The sequence below is a fragment of the Lagopus leucura genome, unplaced genomic scaffold, assembly GCF_019238085.1.
Source record: "Lagopus leucura isolate 7727_CA_CO unplaced genomic scaffold, USGS_WTPT01 Super-Scaffold_100009, whole genome shotgun sequence".
NCBI classification, from domain to species: Eukaryota; Metazoa; Chordata; class Aves; order Galliformes; family Phasianidae; genus Lagopus; species Lagopus leucura.
Genome location: NW_024962266.1, coordinates 4,347,138 through 4,369,882, shown reverse-complemented (window position 1 = coordinate 4,369,882; position 22,745 = coordinate 4,347,138). Strand labels below are relative to the sequence as shown.

Sequence of the window (22,745 nt, the reverse complement as noted above, 5' to 3'; positions counted from 1 at the left end):
CCAAGTGACCAGTCAGCACCTGGAGACCATCAGTAATTATTTTCTGGATCCAGAACAAGGAACTCTGCCCTCAAATACTAACACAGGTTCTTATCTTTCTGCTAGCTGGGGAGAAAAAAACAGCTTTTGAGGCTTTCCTCTGAAAGCAACAGGACCGAGTCCTACACCACGCTTTTTTTTTTTCCAGTTTTTATGTTGATGTTTAGGTAAAAATCACCATCCTCAGCATCCAGGCTCCTCCAATGCTGAATTCCCATTTGGTTTCTGACGCATTATGGAGTCCTGCAGCAAAGCGAGGGAAGCCAAGAGTGTTATTTTCTTCTCTCCAACAAAACCACTGCAACCCTTTTTAATATATCTCAAAATAGCAAGCAGGGCACAGGAGCACTTTATTTATTTATTTATTTATTTTTTACTCCTTTGATGGATGAAATTTAACTACTGTTCCCTGATTTGTATTACTATTGATGCTACTAACAATCTTTCCAGGGCTGGAATAGCCTTTGAATGCCAAATCTAGAGAGAAGAAACTGCCCTCTTGTTTTGATGATGGCAGCAAACAATTAAAAAAGATGGGATTTTTTTTTTGTCTGACTTGGCCTGCTTGCACACCAAATCAAAGAACTGCCAGGCAGGCACTTTCTGCTCACATGATGAGCTTGCATTTTATTTCTGTGTTTTGTTGTATAAAACAAATGGTCCAGACCGTATCTGAGCACAGGAGAAAACATTGACAGTACAAATGAATGGTGATTGATTTACAGGGCTTAACTGCTGCTTGTCCTTTCCCTTCTTCCTCCATGGAATGCAGTGCACTGTTTTACAGGCCAGCTGGGATCCTAATCTGGATGGACTGCTCGCTCACAGGCAGTCAGATGCACGGAAAATTAATTTCAGTCACAGTCTCTCACACTTTAAATGAAAACATAGTGTAACTAATAAATATCTCTCAGTGTAGGCACGCTCTCTTTAAAGCCTGATTAATGATTCTCTCCTCAGCAGAAAATCCCCACCCTGCTAAGGTGAGGTTGATTTAAGCACTTCACCTGCCTGAGCACTGGGGCATATTTCATTTCTAAATGAGAAGGGTGAAGGCAGTTGGGTTTTGCTTGGCTCACAGATTGCTCTGCCAGCAGTCCCTGCCCTCTTCCAGACCAGAGCATCACAGAATGGCATTGCTTGGAAGGGACCTCAAAGATATTGAGCTGCACCCCATGCTGACAAAAATAGCTTTGTGCTTGTCATGTTGGGATGCCTTTCTATGGAAAGCTGGCCACAGAAGTCCTGCTGGCAACAAGACCATTTCACACTGAATAAAAGATTTCTTGTCCATCTGCATTAGTTTGGGTGCCATGTCTGTTCTGGTGTTTTTAAACAAGAGTTGAGCCGCAAAAGCTGTGTACAAGATCACACTGTGTCCTGCAGCAATGCCTATCTGCTAACCCTGCCTTGGTACTGCCACTGATGGCTTCCTTCCATCACACTGCTTCATCTCAGGCACTTCTGCTCGGGCCTCAGCTCACTGGCAGTTGGTGCTTCCCATGCAGCTGGATGGATGCCTCTCAGACCATTCAGGAGTTCCATTTGATTTGTTCTAACATAAAGAATTTTTATTTTTTAGGTGAAATTTGGGACCTGTAACACTCCAAAGCCAAGCTTCTTTGATTTTGAGGGGAAGCAGAAATGGTAAGAGGAAATCATCGTAATTCCTAGAGACTTCTGGTTCTGCTCTTCCCTTCAGAAGCCAACGGTGGTTCAGCTTCATGCAGAAATTAATTGCTGCGTAGGAAACTTCATTCTGAGCAGATTAAGCTCTAACTTCATTTTAAAACTCCCCTTTTGTTAAGGCTCTGTGTTGTGTTACAGACCTCACTTTGAGGATGTCAAATCTAAGAGCCTGCCACTGAATGGCTTTTGCTTAATATAGGAGTGTCTTCACGAAAACATAGCTTTTCCTGAACAAGAAGAGGGATACTGGTCTTACTGGTATTGCAGGCCTGCAATGCAACAGACATGGTCAAGTCAGAATTTGCAACCTGAACAGCTTACAGCTAACTCTGCCTCATGTGGTCGTGAAAACCCAGCCTGTCTTTACTTTCTACATCCAGAATTGGCCTGCATACCATGAGAATCACAGAATGACCAGGGTTGGAAAGGACCTCAAGGATCACAAATCCCCTGCCACATGCAGGGCCACCAACCTCCACATTTCATACTAGACCAGGCTGCCCAGGGTCCCATCTAACCTGGCCTTGAATACCTCCAGGGACGGGGCATCCACAGCCTCTCTGGGCAGCTGTTCCAGCACCTCACCACTCTCACAGCAAACAACTTCCCCCTGACATCCAACCTAAATCTCCTCTCCCTCAACTTCAAACCATTTCCCCTTGTCCTCTACCCTTTCAACATGTTGACTCCCCTCCTGTTTGTAGGCTCCCTTTAAGTACTGAAAGGCTGCAGTGAGGTCACCCTGCAGCCTTTTCTCCAGGGTGAACATTGTAGAAACAGCCAAGATAGCTGAATCTATGTTAGAACACAAAACATGTTCCAACCTAGATCTAGACCCCCTGAAAGATGCTTTCCCAGCAAAGTGCTGCACCTGCACTAGCTGTTCATGGCTTCACTGAGAAGTTGACCACTTCAAACTGAATGGGAGATGGCTTTACAACCCTTGAAAACATGTAGATGGATCTGCTTGGTTTGTTCACTGATGACACCATAAGAACACGCTGTGCTGTCTCAGGGAGGCTCACTGATACATTGCTCTCTGCCCTAGGGAAGCTTGGAAAGCCCTGGGAGACACCAGTCCTCATCAGGCTATGCAGGAGTACATTGCTACAGTGAAAAAACTGGACCCCAACTGGAATCCACAGGTAGGAAGTGCTGTTCAGAAAACAAACCAGCATTTATGCCCTTCAGAAGCCAACGGTGGTTCAGCTTCATGCAGAACTTAATTGCTGCATAGGAAACTTCATTCTGAGCAGATTAAGCTCTAACTTCATTTTAAAACCCCCCTTTTGTTAAGGCCGAAGCATGAAGAACCATCTTTTTCATTTGTAATTATCTTCATTACAGTGAGCACATGTGCAGGGTTGATTTGGCTATAGTGATCTAATTTCTTCTGCTTTTATCGGTTCATGCTGTATTTAGCATGTAAAGATACTTCTTACCCTTTTCAACTACTATTTAAATGTTGATCAATAGAAAGTAATCTCCATAAAAGTGACATGAACTGAATGATCAATTCTGAAAATGTTTCCTTTTTGTTTTGATACAGCAAATTACCGAATCTGATTATGATTAGGTACTCCAACAAGCATATTTTTGAGTCCTGTATGCGTTTGTTAAAGGGAGATTGTACTGTTATTTTAATTAGTCTGCCTTTCATCTGCCAGGTTTATTACTTGATTGAGCATTTAAGGATATCTCCCTGTTTATAGACTGATTTCCATACAATTTTTTTTTTTGTTTTAAGAGGATTGCTCTTTAGAAAAATATTGCTTTTAACTGGAGATAGAAGGAAGATGTTTCACTAATAGCAAAATGCTGACAGCATGGTAATTTCTTTTCACAGTAGGAAATTGATTCTCTTTTTGTCCTGCACTCTGGAAGCAGGATCTTGTGTGAGCACCAGCCTATGAATCAAGGTCTTGATTCTCTCTTATATTCTGGTGCTGTTCTGTACTCATAAGAGTGATTGCTGCTTCTTTGCCAGTTCTTGTTCCATGGGTTTGATCCTGCTTTTGCAGCATAGAGGTAATTTAGAGACAACCAGGCAGAACTGGGGGTTCATTAAGAGTGCTGTGACAGTTTCTGCTTTGGGTATGCTTCCCCTCCTTGCTTCAGAGGGCTACTCTTTTTCATAGGTATCCCTTTGGGTTACAAAGCTCTCTGCTAGGAGAACTGGAATAACCTGGTGGTCTTCAAATCCTTTTTAAGAACTCATCCAGTAAACAAGGGGCTGTCTGCAGTGATGCTCCTCCCTTCAAGAGGGGAATGAATGGAGGTGAGAGCTCTTCTGTCACATACCCCTATGCACAGGACTCAGCAGAATCCATGCAGTGGAGAGTAATGCTATTGCACAGGAATTTGCTCACTGGTGCGTGGCTCCATCCTCCTGTGGTTTTAAATAGTTGATGCAGGAAGTTTGCAGGAGAAAAGAGCAGTGCTAGGGCTTGAGCAGAAGCTTCTCTGCTAATGGCAGGACTAAGGCTTCCTGATAGTTTTAAGAAGCATTTTTTTCTCTCTTCAAATTCTTGCTGTTGCAGCATTTCAGTACATAAACCTCTCGCTCTCATAATCAGGTGTGTATTTCTTGGCTTCCTGACACCAGTGGTTTTCTTATTCATACAGCTCCAGTGCATGCCACTGTGCCTTCACCACTGTAGTCTTTATTCTGTTTTTCTTACCCCTCACCTGTGACTGAGCTAGAAACCTGTTAAGAGGTCTGAGAGCTTTCCATGGAAGTAGTCTGCTCAGCTGCAGTAAGAGCTAACAGAGGAAGTTAGAAGATCAGAGAATGCAATTTCAGAGTCAGCATTCAAGTACAGGCAACAGTACTTTCTTTAAGATAATTCACCTTTCCTCCCTACTGTATTTGCATTTGAATTCCATTTTTGTACAGCTAAAATCCCATGAGGAGTCTTCTCGTCCTTTGATCTCCCACTGTTTTTTCCTGCCACATCCACATTCAGGATCCACAAGAGGGAGCTCTGTTCTTCCAAATGATGGAGTTGTACACATCAGGGCATGGTGGTAGGATAATAGCTGTTTTACTCTTCCAACTTCAAATTAGATTTATAAGAAAGATCTGTGAGAACATCACAAAGTTCTTCATCGCTATCATTGTCTCCTGTACATGCTCACCTGCTGGGCTCTCTTCAGTTTTTCTTGTGCTCAGTAGATTACAAATAAAATGCTCCCACTACTTGAATAAAACAGTATATAGAGCTTGGTACAAATGCAAAAAGTTGAGTTTCCAAATTACCACGGAACTGTAATGTGGTGGAAAGTACCACAATAACAGTAGGGTGGAAAAGTCTTTGGCTGCAGCAAAAGTGAATGAACCCAAACACAACAGACCCAAAAGTGAAGGAAGAAAGCTGCTTACCTTCAGAAGAGCTCACACATGCATAGATCTCCAACAAGAGGTGCCCTCACCTCCACTGCCAACCCTTAAATGAGGACTGGAAAGGAATGGATCCTGGCTCCACCCCTTCTGGTCACTCAGGTTCATTGCATACACCTGAGCTCCCCAGGTTGGCCCTGCCTTCCCACCAGGTGCTCAATTACTGCTTCAGGCTGTGACTTAGCATTTCTGTTAGAGGATCATAAATAGTAATCAGAGTACAGGGATGCTCCATATCTCATTATATGGTTTACAAATTTCTTGTGTTATTTCAGTCCCCTCTCTCCCCCATTTCCTATATTCCCAAAGGGTATATAATGTCTTAATCTTTTAGCACTAAGTACACAAAATTTAAAACTTGGAAACTTTTCTTAATTTCCACACCCCCCCCCCCTCCCGAACAGATTTATATTTATTGCTGTTCTGCAGCCTTTGGGCTGTCAGTATTTTTCTTAATGAAAAGAGTGGCACTAAATGTACACAGTATTTCTTATGCAGCCTCTATAGATCCACGTCTCTGTTCACTTTTCTTGATCCTTTCCTTGATTCATTCTTTCACATTGACCTTGCAGGTTCTGTATTAGTACATTTTCAGCATCAGACTGTAATTGCTATAATTTAGTAATCTTTCTTTGGTTTTGATGGAAAAAAATGAAGTGAATGCATGCTGATGCAGAAAGAGCATCCCGAATTTGTGTGCAGAGCGCTGAAAATACCACCAATAACCGAAATCCGACTTTCTCCTTTCTCTTCCTACCCAGAGCTTGGAGTACCTGCAGATGATTAGGAGAGGACTGCATGTGGAGATATGGCAGCCACAGCTATATCTTGCTCTGTGAGGCCCAGATGCTGCTTTTCACATCAGTTGCACAGCTGTTGGCTCATCTCCGTGGATGTTTCCAGTGCATTTTAGTTTTGCCTTCACCCTTCCCACTATCAGGCTGTCTGATACATTCATGCCTGGAGTTTTCTTTAACAGCAATAAATAATCAGACTGCATTATTTTCAGCAATTCTCTTTGCTAGAAAAGCTTTAAAATAGCAAATACAGTAAAGTAGGTGAAATCCGTGATCTTTACTTACACAGAGCTGCTATATTTCTCTTGAACTCACAAGTCTAGAACTAGTCATCACAGTTGCCTTTCTGGATGCTTTTGCAGCTAGCTCCCCCACGTTGGCATGGTCTTCTGATGTGCCATGCTGTAGGTTGCTTTGCTCTTTTTCCCAAGAGCAGCTATTCAGAGGCCAGGACTCAACTCTTCCATGCTCGTCTCTATTCTCCTCTCAATGCCATCTACCTTCGTCATCTTCTACCTTTTAGCACATCTTTTGTTTCTTGTTCTTTCTTGTGAGTCATTCCTTTTAGTCTGAAGTTCCAGGCAATGAAAAGGTAATTGCTTGGACCAGCTCAGTGCCATTTACATATTTCAGAGACATCACCTGTCCTTCAAGTCTGTTCGCTCTTCCTCCAAAACAGAATAATTTATGAAGCAGTTCTTTTGTGTTTTCTGTTCCTAAATAGAAACATTTCATGCCGTCAACACATCCGACTGCCTGGGGTACTTCAGAGCTAGATGTGTCCTGCCTGTTCTGCTTCTCAGGCTTTCACCTGTTGTCTTCCTGCTTTCCTGGCAGCAAGTGACACATTGCTTTCAGTGGCTTTTGCTGATGCGTGTGTGTGAGTTTGGCAATGAGCTCTCCCTGGCAGCCACCTGCAGCACTGCCCACACACACCTTGACCCTGCTGTCACTCTGGCTCTGCAGGCCCTGCCCTTGCAGCATTACCTTGCTGTCAGTAGCGGGTTTGGTCATTTGGGGAAATCCACAAACTCTTGCAGCTCTGTACAGTCACTTTGTTCTCACGTTCGTCGCTGTCTTTCCTTTGGGCGCTTTTAGTGCTCGTCAGTTTTGAGGCAAACATTCTTGGTGGCAATATTTCCATTTCCACAAACACCATAATTCTATTCTCTGGCATGTAACTGATGTCACAGCAATCCCATTCGATGTAAAACCCTGGGTTTTCCAAGCTGATGTGGTGGAAAGCTGCACCACACACTGCAGTGAGTGGTTACCGAGCATTTCTTGTAACAAAGGGGTTGCATAGCACAGCTTAAATAATAAAAATAAATAATAGAGAAAGCATCCAGATCTACTCATCAGTTTTAGCCTTTCATTTGCTGATTGCAGTTTTGGCATCTCTTGATTCTAAATATTTCCTTTTGCTATTTCTTACGTTGCACATCTACCAGTTCCAATCCCAACAGCAAGTCCCAGTGCCGATTTCAGCAGGACCCCCTTCTCCTGACAGAGGCTTTGTTGGCTTTAAATGCAAAAATGTGTTGAAGCACTTAATGGTTTTCTGTGTGTATACTGGGGGGGAAAAAAAGGGGTATTTTAACTTGTGCTTGACTAGCAATGTGACTTCACCAATAATGCCCACAGTAAGGTTTGCACTGTGTAATGAGCAAAGATGCATCTCTGGAATCTGAACAGCAGAGACACATCTCTGAGGCAGAGCAGGGAGAGAATGTGGATTCAAAGAAAATAAACATTTGCCAAATGTCTTTTCTAAGCTCTCAGAGGTTTGAAATTCCAGTGCTGACATTTACAGAGAAGAAGGCTGTACTTCAGCTATTGTCCTGTGCTCTGTCTGGGTAGGGAGGACTGATTTCACCGCACTTCGAGCCAAGCAGCAAGTGGGAGTGGGATGGTGGAATGCCTCTTGGTGGTGAGTGAGCACTGGGAGCAGCCAGGAGAGCACCCTGGGTATGAAATAGCTTCATCAAAAGGCAAGCAAACTTCAGAGTGAATGAAATAGCAGTAGGGTCAGTGCGGTAAACTGGGAAGCAGATGGGTTTGTTCAGTGGCTGTTTCCTTATGAGGCACTGCAGAGGGCAACCTCTGATCAGGTGGGCAGCTGCCCCAGCATGGGAGGCTCCTGCCCTCTGTCTTGCTCTTCCTGTTAAGCTGATCCCTGCCACATTTTGATTGTAACAGGCAAGTTAAGGGAAACTGAAACATGAGAATGGGCATTTGCAATACAAGGATACAGTGAAGGCAGGACAATCTGGACTTGCAGCAGAGCTGTGTGTACGTTTTCTGTCGCCTGCACAGTGTTACTGAACTATTTTAACCATCGATTGAAATTGGTGACCCTCTTGTGTTCAAGTAGCACTTCCAGGGCAACTTGGCATTTCTGCAGTGACTCAGTGTGAACTCTGTATCACAATATGTTAACTGGCATTTTGAAAGCCAGACCTCAGTTTTTGTAAGCTTGAGCTCAGCACTCAAATTTGTCCTCTTCTGCCCGGACTGAAAAGCTTTGCTCTTCTGCAGTTTATAGGTTTGATGTGTGGTCAGCTTCTAAGAATTACAAGAGCAAGTGGTAAATCATGTAATGCAGTTTCAGTTCAAAATCTGCAGATTTCCTGGCTGGTACTTCAGGCGGACAATTTCTTTGGGAAACTAAGAAATGCATTAGAAAAAACAGTGTTCTGAAAACAAAATGAGTGCACCCATCATGTTTTCCTGTTTTGTCTATCAGCCAAACAGATGTCTCCCCTGATAATCTGCCCAAGCAGCCACTGTTTGTGGCTGAGGAAGAGAGGCAGGGCATGTGGGCAGGATTACAAGGGGGATGGGAAGAGCGGGGAGTAGAGGACCTGTGTGGGGCTGTGCCTGCCACCAGCATTCAGACGCCTGCTGTGCCGTTTGGGTTAATGCCTCAATTTATGGCTTGTCCTACTGCGAGGTCAGAAACTGTGAAAATAGTGAATGTGTTTCTTTGTAGCATGGAAGTCATTTAACAGCATCATGTGAAGTGGGGGCTATGTAGCACGGTAGTCCTTAAGGCTGGCAGCATGGAGTGCAGCACTGCCAGCATCCCTGCTTCTCTCCATTGGGGGTACTTTGGGGTTTGTTCAGATCATAGAATCATAGAATCATAGAATGGCCTGGGTTGAAAAGAACCACAATGATCATCTAGTTTTAAACCCCCTGCTCTGTGCAGGGTTGCCAACCAGCAGACCAGGCTGCCCAGAGCCACATCCAGCCTGGCCTTGAATGCCTCCAGGGATGAGGCGTCCACCAACCTCCTTGGGCAACCTGTTCCAGTGCTCCACCACCCTCTGTGAAAAACTTCCTCCTAATATCCAACCTAAACCTCCCTTGTCTCACTTTAAAACCATTCCCTCTTGTCTTTCGGTTCCCACCCTGTGAATGTCTTATTTGACTATTTGTTTTGGTTGTTATTTTATCCAAGTGCCAGTTATTAGTCTGAAGAAGACAAATGGGAGCGGAATGCTGGCAGGGATTGCTGTGGTCCTGCTGATGGTGATGATGAGCCTTCCACAAGCAGTAAGGTCACCTGGTTGAGCCTATAGGTGCACCAGTGCACTCTCCTGCAAACACCTCCCACCACACATGCAGATCTGCTCTGTCTCTTCTTGGAGCCACTGGAGCAGGGGTATGAGATCTCTTGGATGTCATTGGGAAAAGGCAGCCCAGACCTTGGGTGGAAAGCTGAGCTCTGAAGTGATGAGCACCAGCTTTGCAAGCCCCTGCTCACCTTGCAGGCCATCACCGGGCTGTGCAGTGGACTGGGGAGAGCTGAGGTCAAGAAGCTGCTCCCCTCACTGGCAGCACAGCTTTGAAAAGCAGCATGGAATATTAAGCATGAAAGCCCTGGCTCAAGAGGTGAAGGTAACCCTGTACACCCCCCAGTTTGTGTGGGGAAAGGGAGGGCACTAACACAGTGCATAAGCCCAACAGCTGGAGCATGTGTTGGGCTCCCACCCCTGGGATTCGCTTAGATTGTTCTCTTTGATTTTACATCTCCCTGGAAATTTATGGTCTTTGCACCTTTAATTTATGACATTGCTATCCTCGTTCGAGCAATTGATTGAAATAAACAGTGCCAAGCTGCAAGCTGGCATTTTAGTAAGGTTGAAGTTTAGAAAGCAAAGCAACGATGCAAAATTGTGTATTAAAAGCCACACTGGTATCCTGTGAAGAGGTTCTCTGTGTTGTTTTATTCCTAAACATCTTCACTTTACAGGGTTACCTCTTCTCTCTCCCTCCATGTAAGCTTGCTGGAACTTATTGCATAGTAACTACACAGTTCTACTAGTTCTGCTAACTTCTGCTTGTAAGAATGCTTGTATTTTTCCAGCCCGGATCCAGCAGTGCCACTGTTCTGTAGCGTTAGTGCATTGTGTGCAGTATCACATATTCTCTTGCAGCTGCTCAGGGATGTTGTAGTAGCTGTCTTCTGGGATTGCAAGCAGGAAATTGGAGGGTTTATCATTTTTAGCCCCAAGTGTGGAGCTTTTGGTTAAACATTTAAGCAAAGATGAAGTATTTGTCCTTTTGAATATGCGAATGAATTCATTTCCATCATCTTGTTACAATTCATAAAATATATATATATATTCTGTACTGTTCTGAAATGCATTCAGAAAAATAATCAGGGATATGGCTCTGCCTTGTTGATGCTGAGCACTGCTACAGCATAGCAATGTGCTATGATGTCCCGACATCATGACACTTGGCTTCCTGGTGGGTTTAAACATTGCATCCCAGCCAGGTACAGCACAGGAAACTGAATAATATAAAGTACGTTAGTTCAAACTATGGATATTCAGTGATGACCAGAGCTAACAGAATGAGGTGAGATACTTGTATGTCTTTTGCGTAGCAGGGATTCAGTTGCTTTTTTCTTTCCCCCTTAATAGATGTGCAGAAGGAACCTGATTTGTTTGTATTTGCAGGCCAGCCTAAGATCTTGGCTTTGTTTGAGATGGCAAGGGGGAATTTGAATCATAGAATCATTAGGGTTGGAAAAGACCACTGAGATCACCAAGTCCAACCCCAACTCATCCCCTCTTCTGCCGATGCCCCTCAGTGCCACATCACCACAATTCTGTAACACCTCCAGGGATGGTGGCTAACGTGGATAGCCTTTGCCAGTACCCAGCCACTCCTGAGAAGAAATTTTTCCTGATACTCAACCTGAATGTCGCCATTTATTGGGATGTCAGGCTGCAAGCTGAAGTGACTGGGACAGCCAGGTCTTGCCTCTGCTGTTCTGCCATGACAGGTGGCCATTTCTGGCAAGGAAGGGCTTTTGTTGGCACATGCAGCTTTTTGTTCAGTGTAGACAAACAGCAGTGCTGCTTCTCTCCATTAACAAAAGTAGAGATAAGCAGGTGTTAAAAAGCTTGCTTGTATGGAGTGGCTTTCTGAGCAGAAATGAGTGGTGGTGGTGTGGTGTGAGAAGCAACTCAACCTGCAGTCAAACCTCAATCAGAAACTTCAGTGGCCAAAGCAAGCTGGTAAGTGAAGCTTTCAGTAGGCTGAATGCTAACCTGAACATAACAGAGTGCTTGGAACGGGAGGAAAGTCAAATGGGAGCTTGCTGGTGTTGGCAGGTAAAGTGGAGAAGACCAGCAGTAAGAGATGTTTTGTCTGCTCAGTCTTGAGTTTCTGCTGGCTTCCAAAGCATTGTGAAGTCTCCCTTGCATCCATGGACTCCAAAGCCTTCCTGCAGTGCCCACAAACCCAGAAGAGCCTGACATCGAGCTCCCAAGCCCTCTGCACTGGGTAGAGAAGCGAGGCAGTGGTAGAGGCTGGAGGAATGCGGCCACTCTGCTGTGCTTGCAGCTTGAGGTGTGTGTTTAGGAGGTGGGCTTTGGATCACCGCACCTTGCTCGTGACAGCACCATGTCAAATTACTGCTCAGCTATTTCAAGTGGGGGAGGGTGCAAGCTCTAATGAAAAAATCCTATTTTTCAGTGTAGATGAAGCTCTTGCTGTGTCAGAGATTGTTAAAAATTCAGGGAGTTGGATGGAATCTGTGGGGTTATCTCACTAATGCCTTGATTTCTAGGTGGAGAGTTGTAGGCTTCCACCTGATGACATTCAGACAGAGGGTAGGGATCTGTGCCTTTACATGGCCGGGAAGGCTGGTTGCAGAAGGCGACAGCATGCGGTGATGGTGGCCAGGCAGCCACAGGGCTGCAGCACAGAGGATGATGCTGCCATGGGCACTCTGGGCATGGTGTGAATAAGGCCCCTACCTCTCTGTTTTTCCATTGAAAACAAAAGAAAAAAGCTCCACACATCAAAAAAAAAATCCTAAGAGCTGCTGCATTATGTTTGTTGGCTGAATGTGATATTTCACGTGCACGGTAAATTGTGTACGCTGAGTCATGAAATCAGAGCTACTAGCAATCATAAAGCTTGCTCACAGTTCTGTCAGGCATTTCACATTTATTTCCCCTCCCCTGGTTGTGCTTATGACCAAATTCCAGCTGTGTTATGCTACAGTTTTTAATTAACTCACTATATGTTAATGGAATACTCTTTGAAGCCTTGTTTTAGACTGCAGCTCTGTATAACTGTGCAGCGCATGGGTATTAATAGCAGCATGTTTGTTTTTAGCTTTCAGCTAGGAAAATATTTCATCCTCATCTCAGATTATGTTTAGAAGGGGAAAAGCTGTGATAACTATCTCAGCAATATCAAAAGAGCAAACCCATCCATGCACCATCCTGGGGGATGCACTGCTGCTTTTTGCATGGGACGGCTTGCTCAGATTGTGCAGATAGATCCTCAGTGGTCTCCTGAAAGCATTCCAGGTGATGAGTCACAGAGCTGGGAAGGGCAATGGGAGGGGAACAGGGCAGCCCTGGTTATGGGGTGCAGAAGTCCTGCTGGTGCTGAGGGCACAGAGCTTGTCCTGAAAGGGGCTGCCCAGCAGGGCTGCCTGGGACTGCCTCTGGAAGGGTTCATCGTGTTTGCATCTATCTAGTAGTCTGTAAGGCAGTGAGAAACGCTGAGCTTGTGGGTTTCAGTGGAAAAGAGAGGATTTTTATGAATGCTACTGAGATATGCACCTAATCTTACAGGGGGTAATTGTCTTTTTCCTTTAGCAGCATTGCCCTGAAGGGTTAATATTTACCTTCCCTCTGTGTGCACCTACCGTGCTGTTCAGCCAGACTGTGCAGATGGATACAGGTAGAAAACACCCTCGGAAGAGCACACGGCTTGTCCTCATTTCATGCCTCATTGGCCACCCAGCCCTCATTGTGCAGGGTCAGAAGCCATTGGGGAGAGGAGACCTCTCCTCTCAGCCCCAGACCACCTGCATTTGGGTGCAGCACCCCTCCTGCCTCTGCTCTGCTGGCTCCGGCCTCGGCCAGCCAAGGGAAAGGCAGCAGCAATTACGGCACACACAATTAACGAGCTTCTAATCTCCAGCCTTGCGTGTAATTGCTGCTGTCAAATACAATTAGTGTCTGCCCAAGTTCCCCTCCCAGGGGGATAGCCAGGCCATGGTACAGGGAGAGGAGGGGGAGAGTGGCTGAAACTTTAGGAGAGTTCACGTGTTCTTGTTGCCTCCCCAGTAACCCTCTCTCCTCAAATGGTGCCCAGAAATGTTAATCCAGAGGGTTAAGGGGACGTGGCAGCTGCCAGAGCAGTCTGTGAGCTCTGCCTCTGGGTTACCTCTGGAGTGTCTCCTGTCAGATTTGTCGCCTGAGACAATGCAGCTTAATTACAACTCAATCAGCACGCTTCAAGGATTTAAGGCAAACTTCACAGGAGCTGAAGGGTTAGGGGACACTGCTGTCCCTCATGGCAGCTGAGCTGGAGCTGCTGAGACTCCCCCAGGTGCAGCACTGGGAGGCGTAGCTCAGGACAGGTTCCTTCTGCTACCATCAAGCAAAGCTCTGCAGGCATCCCTCACTGCAGCTCCTCCGGGCTCAGGGCAGCACTTGTGCTGACTGAAGCCTCGGTTCTGGGTATTCACTGCTGCAGGAATGTTTAAATTTTATAGGGAGTATTTCTCACCTCCCTCTCTTAAGCCAGGTACTGCTGCCCCTCTGACTCCTGGTGCATTTGCTCAGAAAGAACGGGCTGCATCACAGACACCTGAAGATCACCTCAAAGAGCTCCTTCTGTGCTCGGCAGTGCCTGGGATGCTCGAGCCTGGCCATAGCTTGCATTGAAGTTGCCTCACTCTTCCATTTCCAAACTCTGTGACAATGATGAATTTGTCTTGAGTGTCTTAAGGAATTAGCCAGCGCACCTTGGAGGGCAAATATATTTTTTCATTAATATCTTTCTTTATCTTAAATATATGCAAATATGCTTGAAGGTTCGCAGTATGGAGGAAAGCAGGAGAGATGTGTGCCTTTACAGCAAGGGAATCCATGGACTGAGGGGTGTGCAGTGTGATGCAGCCACGTGCCTTTGTCATCCAGCTGTTGCTGCTGTGTGTGCTGTGTGCCTGCATGTGCAGAACTCATCAAACACAGGAGACCTTTTGCTCTGAGTAAATCTGCGATGTCCTGTATTGGGATTGGGATGTGCTAACCCTCGCGTAGAATCTTCCCTTTTCTGCTAGATTACAACTTTTTAATAACAATAACAATCTTCAGCTGAAACTTTTGCTGTTCTTGCTGCTGTGAACCACGAGGTCAAATGCATTCACAGCTCCCCACCAGCAGGAAGCTCACTTCCATCTCTGCAGGGAACTCTGGCACATGGCAGTGGGGCATCAGGAGGACTGTGGAAGTGGCATCTTAAATCTGTGGCAGCATGCTTTGTGTACATGGAGATAAAGCTTGGGCTATGAGATGAAAAGCAGTAAAGCCCTGTCCTGTCTTCAGGGATACAGCTAGAAGCTAAACCCCAAACCAGCCACTTTACAGCAGACTACCTCTCTCGGATCATTTTCTTCCTGCTGCAAGAGGAGAAATGGATCATGCTGTAATCATGGGAGACTCTTAAGACCAAAATAGGAGGTGGACTCAAAACCTCTGCAAAGAAAATGTTTGTCTCCCTAATCGTTTTTCGCTTCCATAATGCTTAGTATGATAAAACTATCTTTCCCCTTTATTTTTCAATCGCAATTAGACTTTAATGTTGTTAAAGCTTGTAAGTGACTTTGAGCTACTGTCGCATTGAGGAGGAGATGGAGCTGAAATTGTCAGTGAGGCATCGGACAGGGTTTTTTAATGTGTCTGTCATTGTATGTTAACCTCTGAACCGGGACACAGCGTCTGTTTGATGGCTGACAACAATTCGGAGGTATACGCCTTGACATCGTGGATAAAGGAAGATGGGGGAGTGGGGACAAAAAAATGAATTAATGATGTTAGCAAATATTAGTCCCTGTATTTCCATTCTGTTCAGAAAGAGGTTGTCAGGCTTTGAGGCTGGCTGGAGCAGCATTGTCCATGACAGCCAGTCTAGATGCGATTGTACCTTGACTCGAGCCAAGCTTTTATTGACAAATACAGTGCCGGGAGGTATGGCTGGGGCTGCTCTGCTGTCCCCTCCAGGAGGAGCATGGCTTTTTTTCTGCAGCTCTGCTTGACACTTGAGAACGATGATTCCTTGCTGGAGCTCCCTGCCTTGCTCCAAAATGCATCGGGAGTCAGGGGAGTTGGAAATGCCTCTTAATGAGTACGGCTGCTGCATACAGAAGCTCGCATTTGCCTGTGATTTATGCTAGCTATGGTCACCCAGATCCACCTACCTAAGTTGGCTGTCAGGAGTAATAGTGACTTTGAGATCAGCTGTATGTGTACATAAGCAGCAAAAAGTCAATGGACAAGAATTAGGGATAAATTAGGAAATTCCAGTGCCTCTTAAGGCATTTTTGCCTTTCTTTACGATCTCTTCCTGGATCTCTGACGTGACACTGCTTGTGCTTTGGCACTTGTGTGCAGTCCTGTAAGATTTGTTGCTGTGCTGCTATGAGTTCCTCTACCTGCCTGTGGTTCTTGAGCTGGCACTTCAAGAGTAACCCCTTCACACATGTGGCATGTTGTAATTTTGCCTTTTCTCTAGCATCTCCTACACGGTCCTGACTGCTGGCATCTATCTCAAATCATGGGAGCAAATTATGGGAGCCCGGGATCACGTTATTCCTTAACTATCATTAGTTACATGTGTATCTGCAGTGCTTCGCACAGCGTGCCAGCAAGAAAAGAAATTGAGCTGGCTTAATTGAGAGCTGTATAGTTAATTATTAGTGCCTTTTTAAAGGAAGAGAGAGAATGTGCAATGTCAGGGTTTCATTTCACTGTGGTTTGCAAGGTAACTCACTGGTTGTCATCTGTCTTGGTATGACGTTTGCTTTGCCTCTTCAGCCCCAAGAGCCCTTTTTGTAGACTGTAGAGATGTCAAGAGATGTAAGAACTGCACCAGCCCATTGCAGATCCCTTCAGCTGGTATGAGCAGCACATAAACCACCAAACGCTTCTTCTTTGAGCTGCAGTGTGGCTTGGAACGAGCAGCAGCTCCTATCCCACTTCTTGCCTGGTTTCTTTGCTCCATCACCCTTGGATTTCGCAAGCACATCCCTGGCAGGCCGGGCAGTACGGATGTTGGCAGCAGGCAGCTGAGCTCAGGGTATAGGCAGGTTGGCAAGGCTGGCTGGAAGGAAACCAGTGTGTGCCTGCGTCAAGGCTGAGCTCCCATCGCTCCTGAGAAGGAGTGCTGTTCCAAGCCTGGGCACGTTCCCCATGGGAAGCCCAGCCACGGTGATGGATGTTGGAGCACGGTGCTGCTTTTAATGGCTTTGCAGAGCACAGGCACACGCTGAATCCTGAGAGGCTAGCTGAGACATTTGCTGTACATTTTTCATAAATTTGTTCTACGGACTGTGATGGAATAAGCTTGGTTCAACATTCATAGGTTGGGTATTGGGTTCTTTATTTCTGTATGAAGGAGAGGAGGTAAAAGCTGCTTGGACAAAGCAACCTGTATATGGATTAAGAACCAGAGAAGTTGTCATCTGAGCATTTTTGGGAAAGCCTCTACCATTAAGTTTCCCAGTGGCCTTAGGTGTACTCGATCAGTATGATTAATCTTTGGTGCAAATGCACTGGGTTGCACAAAGGAGGTGAACTTAATCCAAGAAACCTGTTTTACAATTTTTGCCTCTAGGAAGATGAAATCTATTTTCTCAAGTGTTGTTTCTGGCTTTGAAAAAAGCAACCACCCAAAACTGTGGTGGGAAGAGAGGAAAGGACGCAGATTAAAAATGTTCTTGTAGTTTCTGGAGCTGGTTGGGAGTCCATTGGCCCCCAGCATCAAAGAAGGTAGGCTAAGTGTGAGTATAGCTTCATGTCATAGAAATAGCTCTTCATTTCATAAGAATAGCTCTTCATTTCATACAAATAGCTCTCGCATGCAGTAGCAGCTGATCTGAAATTAATTCTCTTGATAAGTGGTGTGGAAATAATTGATGGACAGTAAGGTTCTCTGCTAAATAATTTTTTAAGAGGGGCACTGCACTGGGAAGACTCTAAAGCCCTTTCCCTTCAGGAGAGAACAACTTTGTGTCACCTTTTGCTCTAAATTAGAGAAAGCCAACTTGCCACAGAATGACTTTCATAGCCAATTTCCTTTTCATCTTTTCTTTTAAAGCAATGCTATCTGCAAACCCAAATATTATGGCTCTGGGCTAATACAGGAGAGCTGAAAGGTGGATCTGGTTCAAGCTGGGCAGAATGTAAATGTACTATGGGGAAAAAAATTGTTTAAAACAAAAGCAGCTTAGGGAGCCAGGAAGAAAGGCAACTTAAAGCATTCACTTTAAAAAAAAATCAACATCCTTCTATGTAGAATTGTGATGAGGCAGCACCATTTTTGGTGTAGTCAGCAATGTATTGCATCTACTGAGAGGGGGCTAGAGTTGGGCCAGCTTTCTCTGATTTTATTCATCTTGGGCATGATGATCTCTTGTTACAGAAAGCAGAACTGCCCATTGCCAAGGGCACATTGCAATTAATGGGCTATTTTGTAAGGCAGCATTGGCTGAGAATTGCAAACCAGTTTCGAGTGCTCCCCTGGAGAATGGGGTGCCGGATTCTCTAGAGCAAGCAGGGGTCCCTTTGGCCAGCACAAGAGGTTCAGGCTTTCAGACACAGGCTTTTATTCTGTTCTGCAAATCTGGCATGGAGTTAAAGTCAATTGCAGAGCCCGAAGTGCAGGATGCTTTTTGAAGGTAGGCCTGCGGCTGCGTATCGATCAATCATCTCTCTAATTGTTCATTTCTATTATGGTGGGAATCATTCAGAATCCTAGAGTTCCTGGGAGTAAATCATTTGGAAATGCTACCCATTATAAAATTTAATTTTAAATCTATATTAAATAGATTTCCAAAGGCAAGCTTTGCAATCTAGTAACATAACATTATGCCGCTGCACAGCGGTGCGGCTTTGGGTCCTTGGGGGCCATGGCAATGCTTTGGGTCCCTGTTAGCAGGATGGCTGGGCCACCAAGCACACCTCTGGGGTGAGCCCATGGCTGTGTGCACAGCAGCATCCATCTGCCTCCTCCTCCGGATGGGAAGGGTCACAGATGGGGCTTCCGGAGGGCTGAGCTCATCCATGGGACTGGGAAAGGTCTGGGAGGTGAACCTGGGAGCCAGGATGCTGGGAGCAACCTTTCTTTTTCTTTCAGACGACAGAGAAGAGGGGGAAAGAAAGCAAAACTGCGTTTGGAGGCCCTGTTGTCAGCTCGCTGTATCAAGAAGAAACAATCAGGTGATTATCTGTGCTGGACTTCAGTTGAAAACAGTATTTTTCTCATGTCATCTTGTTAAGCTTTTTTTTCTAATATCGCGCAAGTGTGGTGGCAACTACAACAGGATAATAAATGACAGGAAAGAACTTTTCAGGTCCATAATCATTTAAATCAATAACTCTCTGTATCACTGCCAGGTACTAACCTTTCCCTGGTGCGAGATGTGGGGGGAAGGGCAAGGCTTCCCATTTTTCAGTTATATGGCTAAAAAAAGGTAATATTGGCTTTTTTAATAGAAAGCTATTCAGACACCACCTTTCTCAAATAGTTATTTCTTTACCAATATGTTCATTAAGGTCTGTTCAGTGAAGGTTTTAATATTGGACAATGTTTGCCTTCGGGGAGAGCTTGCACCTTATATCAAATTAATTTTTTCTAGGTTCTGCAGCTAGCATAGCAGAAATGCATTTACTGAGCTAGAATGGCTGCTATTTAAAAACTGTCAAAGTGCAAGTACTCAGTGACATTAGCTACTGAATAAGGACAAGTGGGTTTTTTTGCTTGTTTTTTATTGTTCCACACTACTAATCACAGGAGTAGTATTCATTCCAGTATGTAAAGGATTACCTGGAGAATCTTTGAGAATGCAGCATTATTTTTAGTTCAAATGAGCAGGCTAAATGAGAGGGCTAAATGTTTGAGCAGCGTTTGCATGTTGTGTCGCAGTCCCCCATTTATGTGTTTGTGATCCCATTTGTTTTACTGCGTGTCTTGCATCATTTTAGTCTCAGGAAATTAAAAGATAAACACTGATTTCTGTGCACACCCTCTCAAGCTTGCTGTGAATTTTCCAAGCCTTCAAACTCTTAACGCAGCATTTCTTTGGCTGGTTGTCACAAATGAATGAAAAGTAAAACGTGAGCAGGTGGCTCCAGCCCCTCTGCATGGAGATCAGGTAGGAATTGGAGCAGGCAAACACAGCAGCAGCGCTGCACTCAGCTGCAGCGTGGGCACATCCCTCAGCATTGCAGCCCACTCCTGAGCAAGATGGAGCTGTTGGCCAGGAGCAGACAGGCCTGGAAAGCCATCACATCTTAACGTGCACCTGGACCTTGACCAGACAGGCAGGTGTGACCTTGCTTTAACGTACTGCTTGAGGAATAGCCCCTCTGCTAGCCGCAAGCTCCTTTTTCTTCCCTGCTCTGTCAGCGTAGGTCTCAGCCAACATCCTTGATGTCATAACTTGACCTTGTGGTCTAAATTCTATTTGAGCTGCTCATTCAGGAGTTGAGCATATTAGTGCTGCCTTGCATTGAGTGCTGAATGAGATGTTTATTCCTACAGTCCTTTCAGAGTCTTTGCTATCCCAGGTATTGCCTGAGCACCTTCTGAACATGAAACACAGCACGGTATCCAGAAAAACCAACTTTGCCTCAGCTAGGTTACTCTAAATCTTCTCTTCATATTTTTGTTACTGTATCCATAAGAACATTGCTTGTGGAGGACTTGAAGATGACCACAGCTGCAAATAATTTTTCTAGACTTACCATGCAGAGCATACTGTTTGTTTTTGTGTGGCGGTGCTCAGATAGTCGTGGACTGGTATAGCATAGCTGTAATCCTTATAAAACATGGCTGTGGATGGATGTACTCACTGAACATAGATGGTACAGTGAGATTCTGCTGAAGGTGAGTTGAATAAAATCTCTTGACTTTGTAGGAGCTTTCACGTGGTTCATTAGCACTATTTGGCCAGTAGGCATCAGTGTCTTCAACTGCAAGTTAGGAAGTGAGCAAGCATCAGCGTCGTCTCATCCACAGGCACAGCCTCACCTCTCTCAGTGCAGTTGCCCATGTACTATGGCTTTTGTCTAGTGTTTGTTCTCTTACTAGAGTAGGGGGTAAATGTCAGCAAGTATAATTGCAACCTACCATAGTTCTAAGTAGCAAAATTGCACTGGTACAAAGTTCGCAAGTAGCTGAGCCTGAGAATGGCTGTAGACATTTAATTTGGCATCCAAGTTTAACTAGAGCATGGAAGTGGTTTAGGTTGATAGTACTCAAATGATAAGGAGACTTTAATTGGGCTGGGAGTGCTTACTTACAAGAACATAAGATTCTGTAATACTTGATTGCATTTATAAGCAGTATACTGTCTTAAAAACAAACAAAAGATCCCTCTGAAGTATTTCTGTGAAGAAGAAGGAAAATTGAAGTGTTCATTTTCAGTATGTTGCTCCTAGGGATTCTGAGGGATTCCTAGGGATCCCCTGTAGATAAGAATCCAGGCTTTTGTCTTTGGTTCAAGTGTTAGCTGATGGCTCCTGAGTTGGAAATTGTGTATGGCACAATGCAGTAAAAGGATTTGTAAGTGTTGCACCAAAAGCTGGGAACTTATTTGTAGTTTGAGATTTCATGGGCTTCTACATGTAAGTAATGTGTTGTTCAGGAGGGAGTAATGAAGTTTTATTGATGGAGGGTTGTAGCATGTTCTAGAAGGCTGAGGGGTGAGAGGAGCAGAATAAGAAAAATTAACACCTTGAGCCAGCAAATATTTGCATGTTGGAAGTTACCAGTAAGTGTGAAGCTGTAGTTTCTGTGTGTGGGTGCTGCTTTGTAGCCTGAGAATTGAGGAAGGAAACTTTGCAGACCATCTCGTGGACTTGGTTGTCAGTGGTGTGCCTTACTGATGCGTTGCAGCAAGCTTGCCAAAATTGAAATATTAATCAGTCCACTTTGGTCTCTGTTTCCCTTAGCTGGTGGGATAAATATTTTCCAATTATAGAGCCATAGAAATGGAAGCCCAGAATGAGCAAAAGTCTTGTTTTGGCTACTAAAAACAAAAACTCGTGTCCTCCTCAGCCCTGGGATCTGACAGACTGCTGAAGGCAATGAATTCCGTAGCAAGCAGCGCCGTGCCAAACGCAGGCTCCCATGTGTCCTTTAGGATTCAGCTGATGCAAAGGCAGAGAAAGGCTGTCCAATTTATCTGGAGCCCAGCATCTTCACAGCCTCACCAGGCACCAGCAGATAGGCAGGAATGCAAGTGCAGAGTTTTGAAGGCTCACCTAAGCAGATTCTCTTAATTTATGCTTACCAGAAGCATCTGAACAGTTGAACAAATGATTACATAGCAGCAGCTGGCAGTAGGTTAACAGGGAGATGAGGGATCTTGTTTTAAGAGTAGTGTAAACCATGAGTTTACTGTCAGCAGTCAATTACAGTGCAGCAGCACTGCTATTGCTTTCAAAGTGAGTTTCTAGAATATACATAAATAATGCTTACATTCCTTCTGTGGAACAAAGTGCTTGGCTTTTAGGGTGCAAATGCTGGGCAAGGGGAAATTGCCATGCCATACCCTGAAGTCAGGTGGATTCGGGGTTGGGAGAGCTGGGATGGAGCCAGGGCTGAATTTGCTTTATCACTAATTATCTCAAATGTTTCCACTTTGAGAACATGATAGGAAAATGGTCAGTCTGGCTCATGTAACCACACTGCAAGGATTCCAAATAAATTCAAGAGCATCCATAGAAACAGGTTATACTGATCTAATTAAATCAATTTAGAGAGAGATTCAGTTAAATCAGTGCAATTTGCGTGTTCATAGATCAATCCTCAAATCAGAAGAAGGTCTCTTGAGCTAATGAGGCGTAGCAGTTATTTACTTTGGGGTGCTGGGCACTGGTCATCAATTAGGAGTCATTAATAAAGCCTGGCAATAAAGAGCTGAAGTACCCCCAGTGACTAATGGGGAACAGTTGCAAAATGTATTAGCATAGTGCTCTGCCTTTGTGTTTCTCTGTAAATCACTTATCTCACTTTGGGCATTAGATAAAAATAGTGTGTGCTGGTGGTGGAACTCGGAGATTTCCCTTGAAGGAGGGTTTGGAAATGATCTGTGGCTTCAGGCTGCTCAGCAGTGGTGGGTGTACTGTTGGGTTTTTTTCCTGCTGCATAAAGCTTCATGTCTGTTCTTAATGCCAGAATAAAAGCAGTGGTGGCTGAGCTCTTCCATGAACAAATAGCTATAATTACAGTTTCGCAAAGCTGGGAAATAAACAGTGGGATGAGGCTGA

General features: G+C 44.8%; 1 protein-coding gene across 1 annotated transcript in view; it reads left to right on the top strand.

Annotated features, from left to right (window-relative positions):
* ACBD6 (acyl-CoA binding domain containing 6) overlaps positions 1-22,745 on the top strand; it is a 69,085-nt gene that overhangs the window by 2,468 nt on the left and 43,872 nt on the right. The window contains exons 2-4 of the mRNA XM_042873344.1: positions 1,622-1,686; positions 2,777-2,873; positions 18,607-18,689. Of these exons, the coding sequence (XP_042729278.1) occupies positions 1,622-1,686; positions 2,777-2,873; positions 18,607-18,689 (245 nt within the window). The remainder of the gene's footprint in view (positions 1-1,621; positions 1,687-2,776; positions 2,874-18,606; positions 18,690-22,745) is intronic.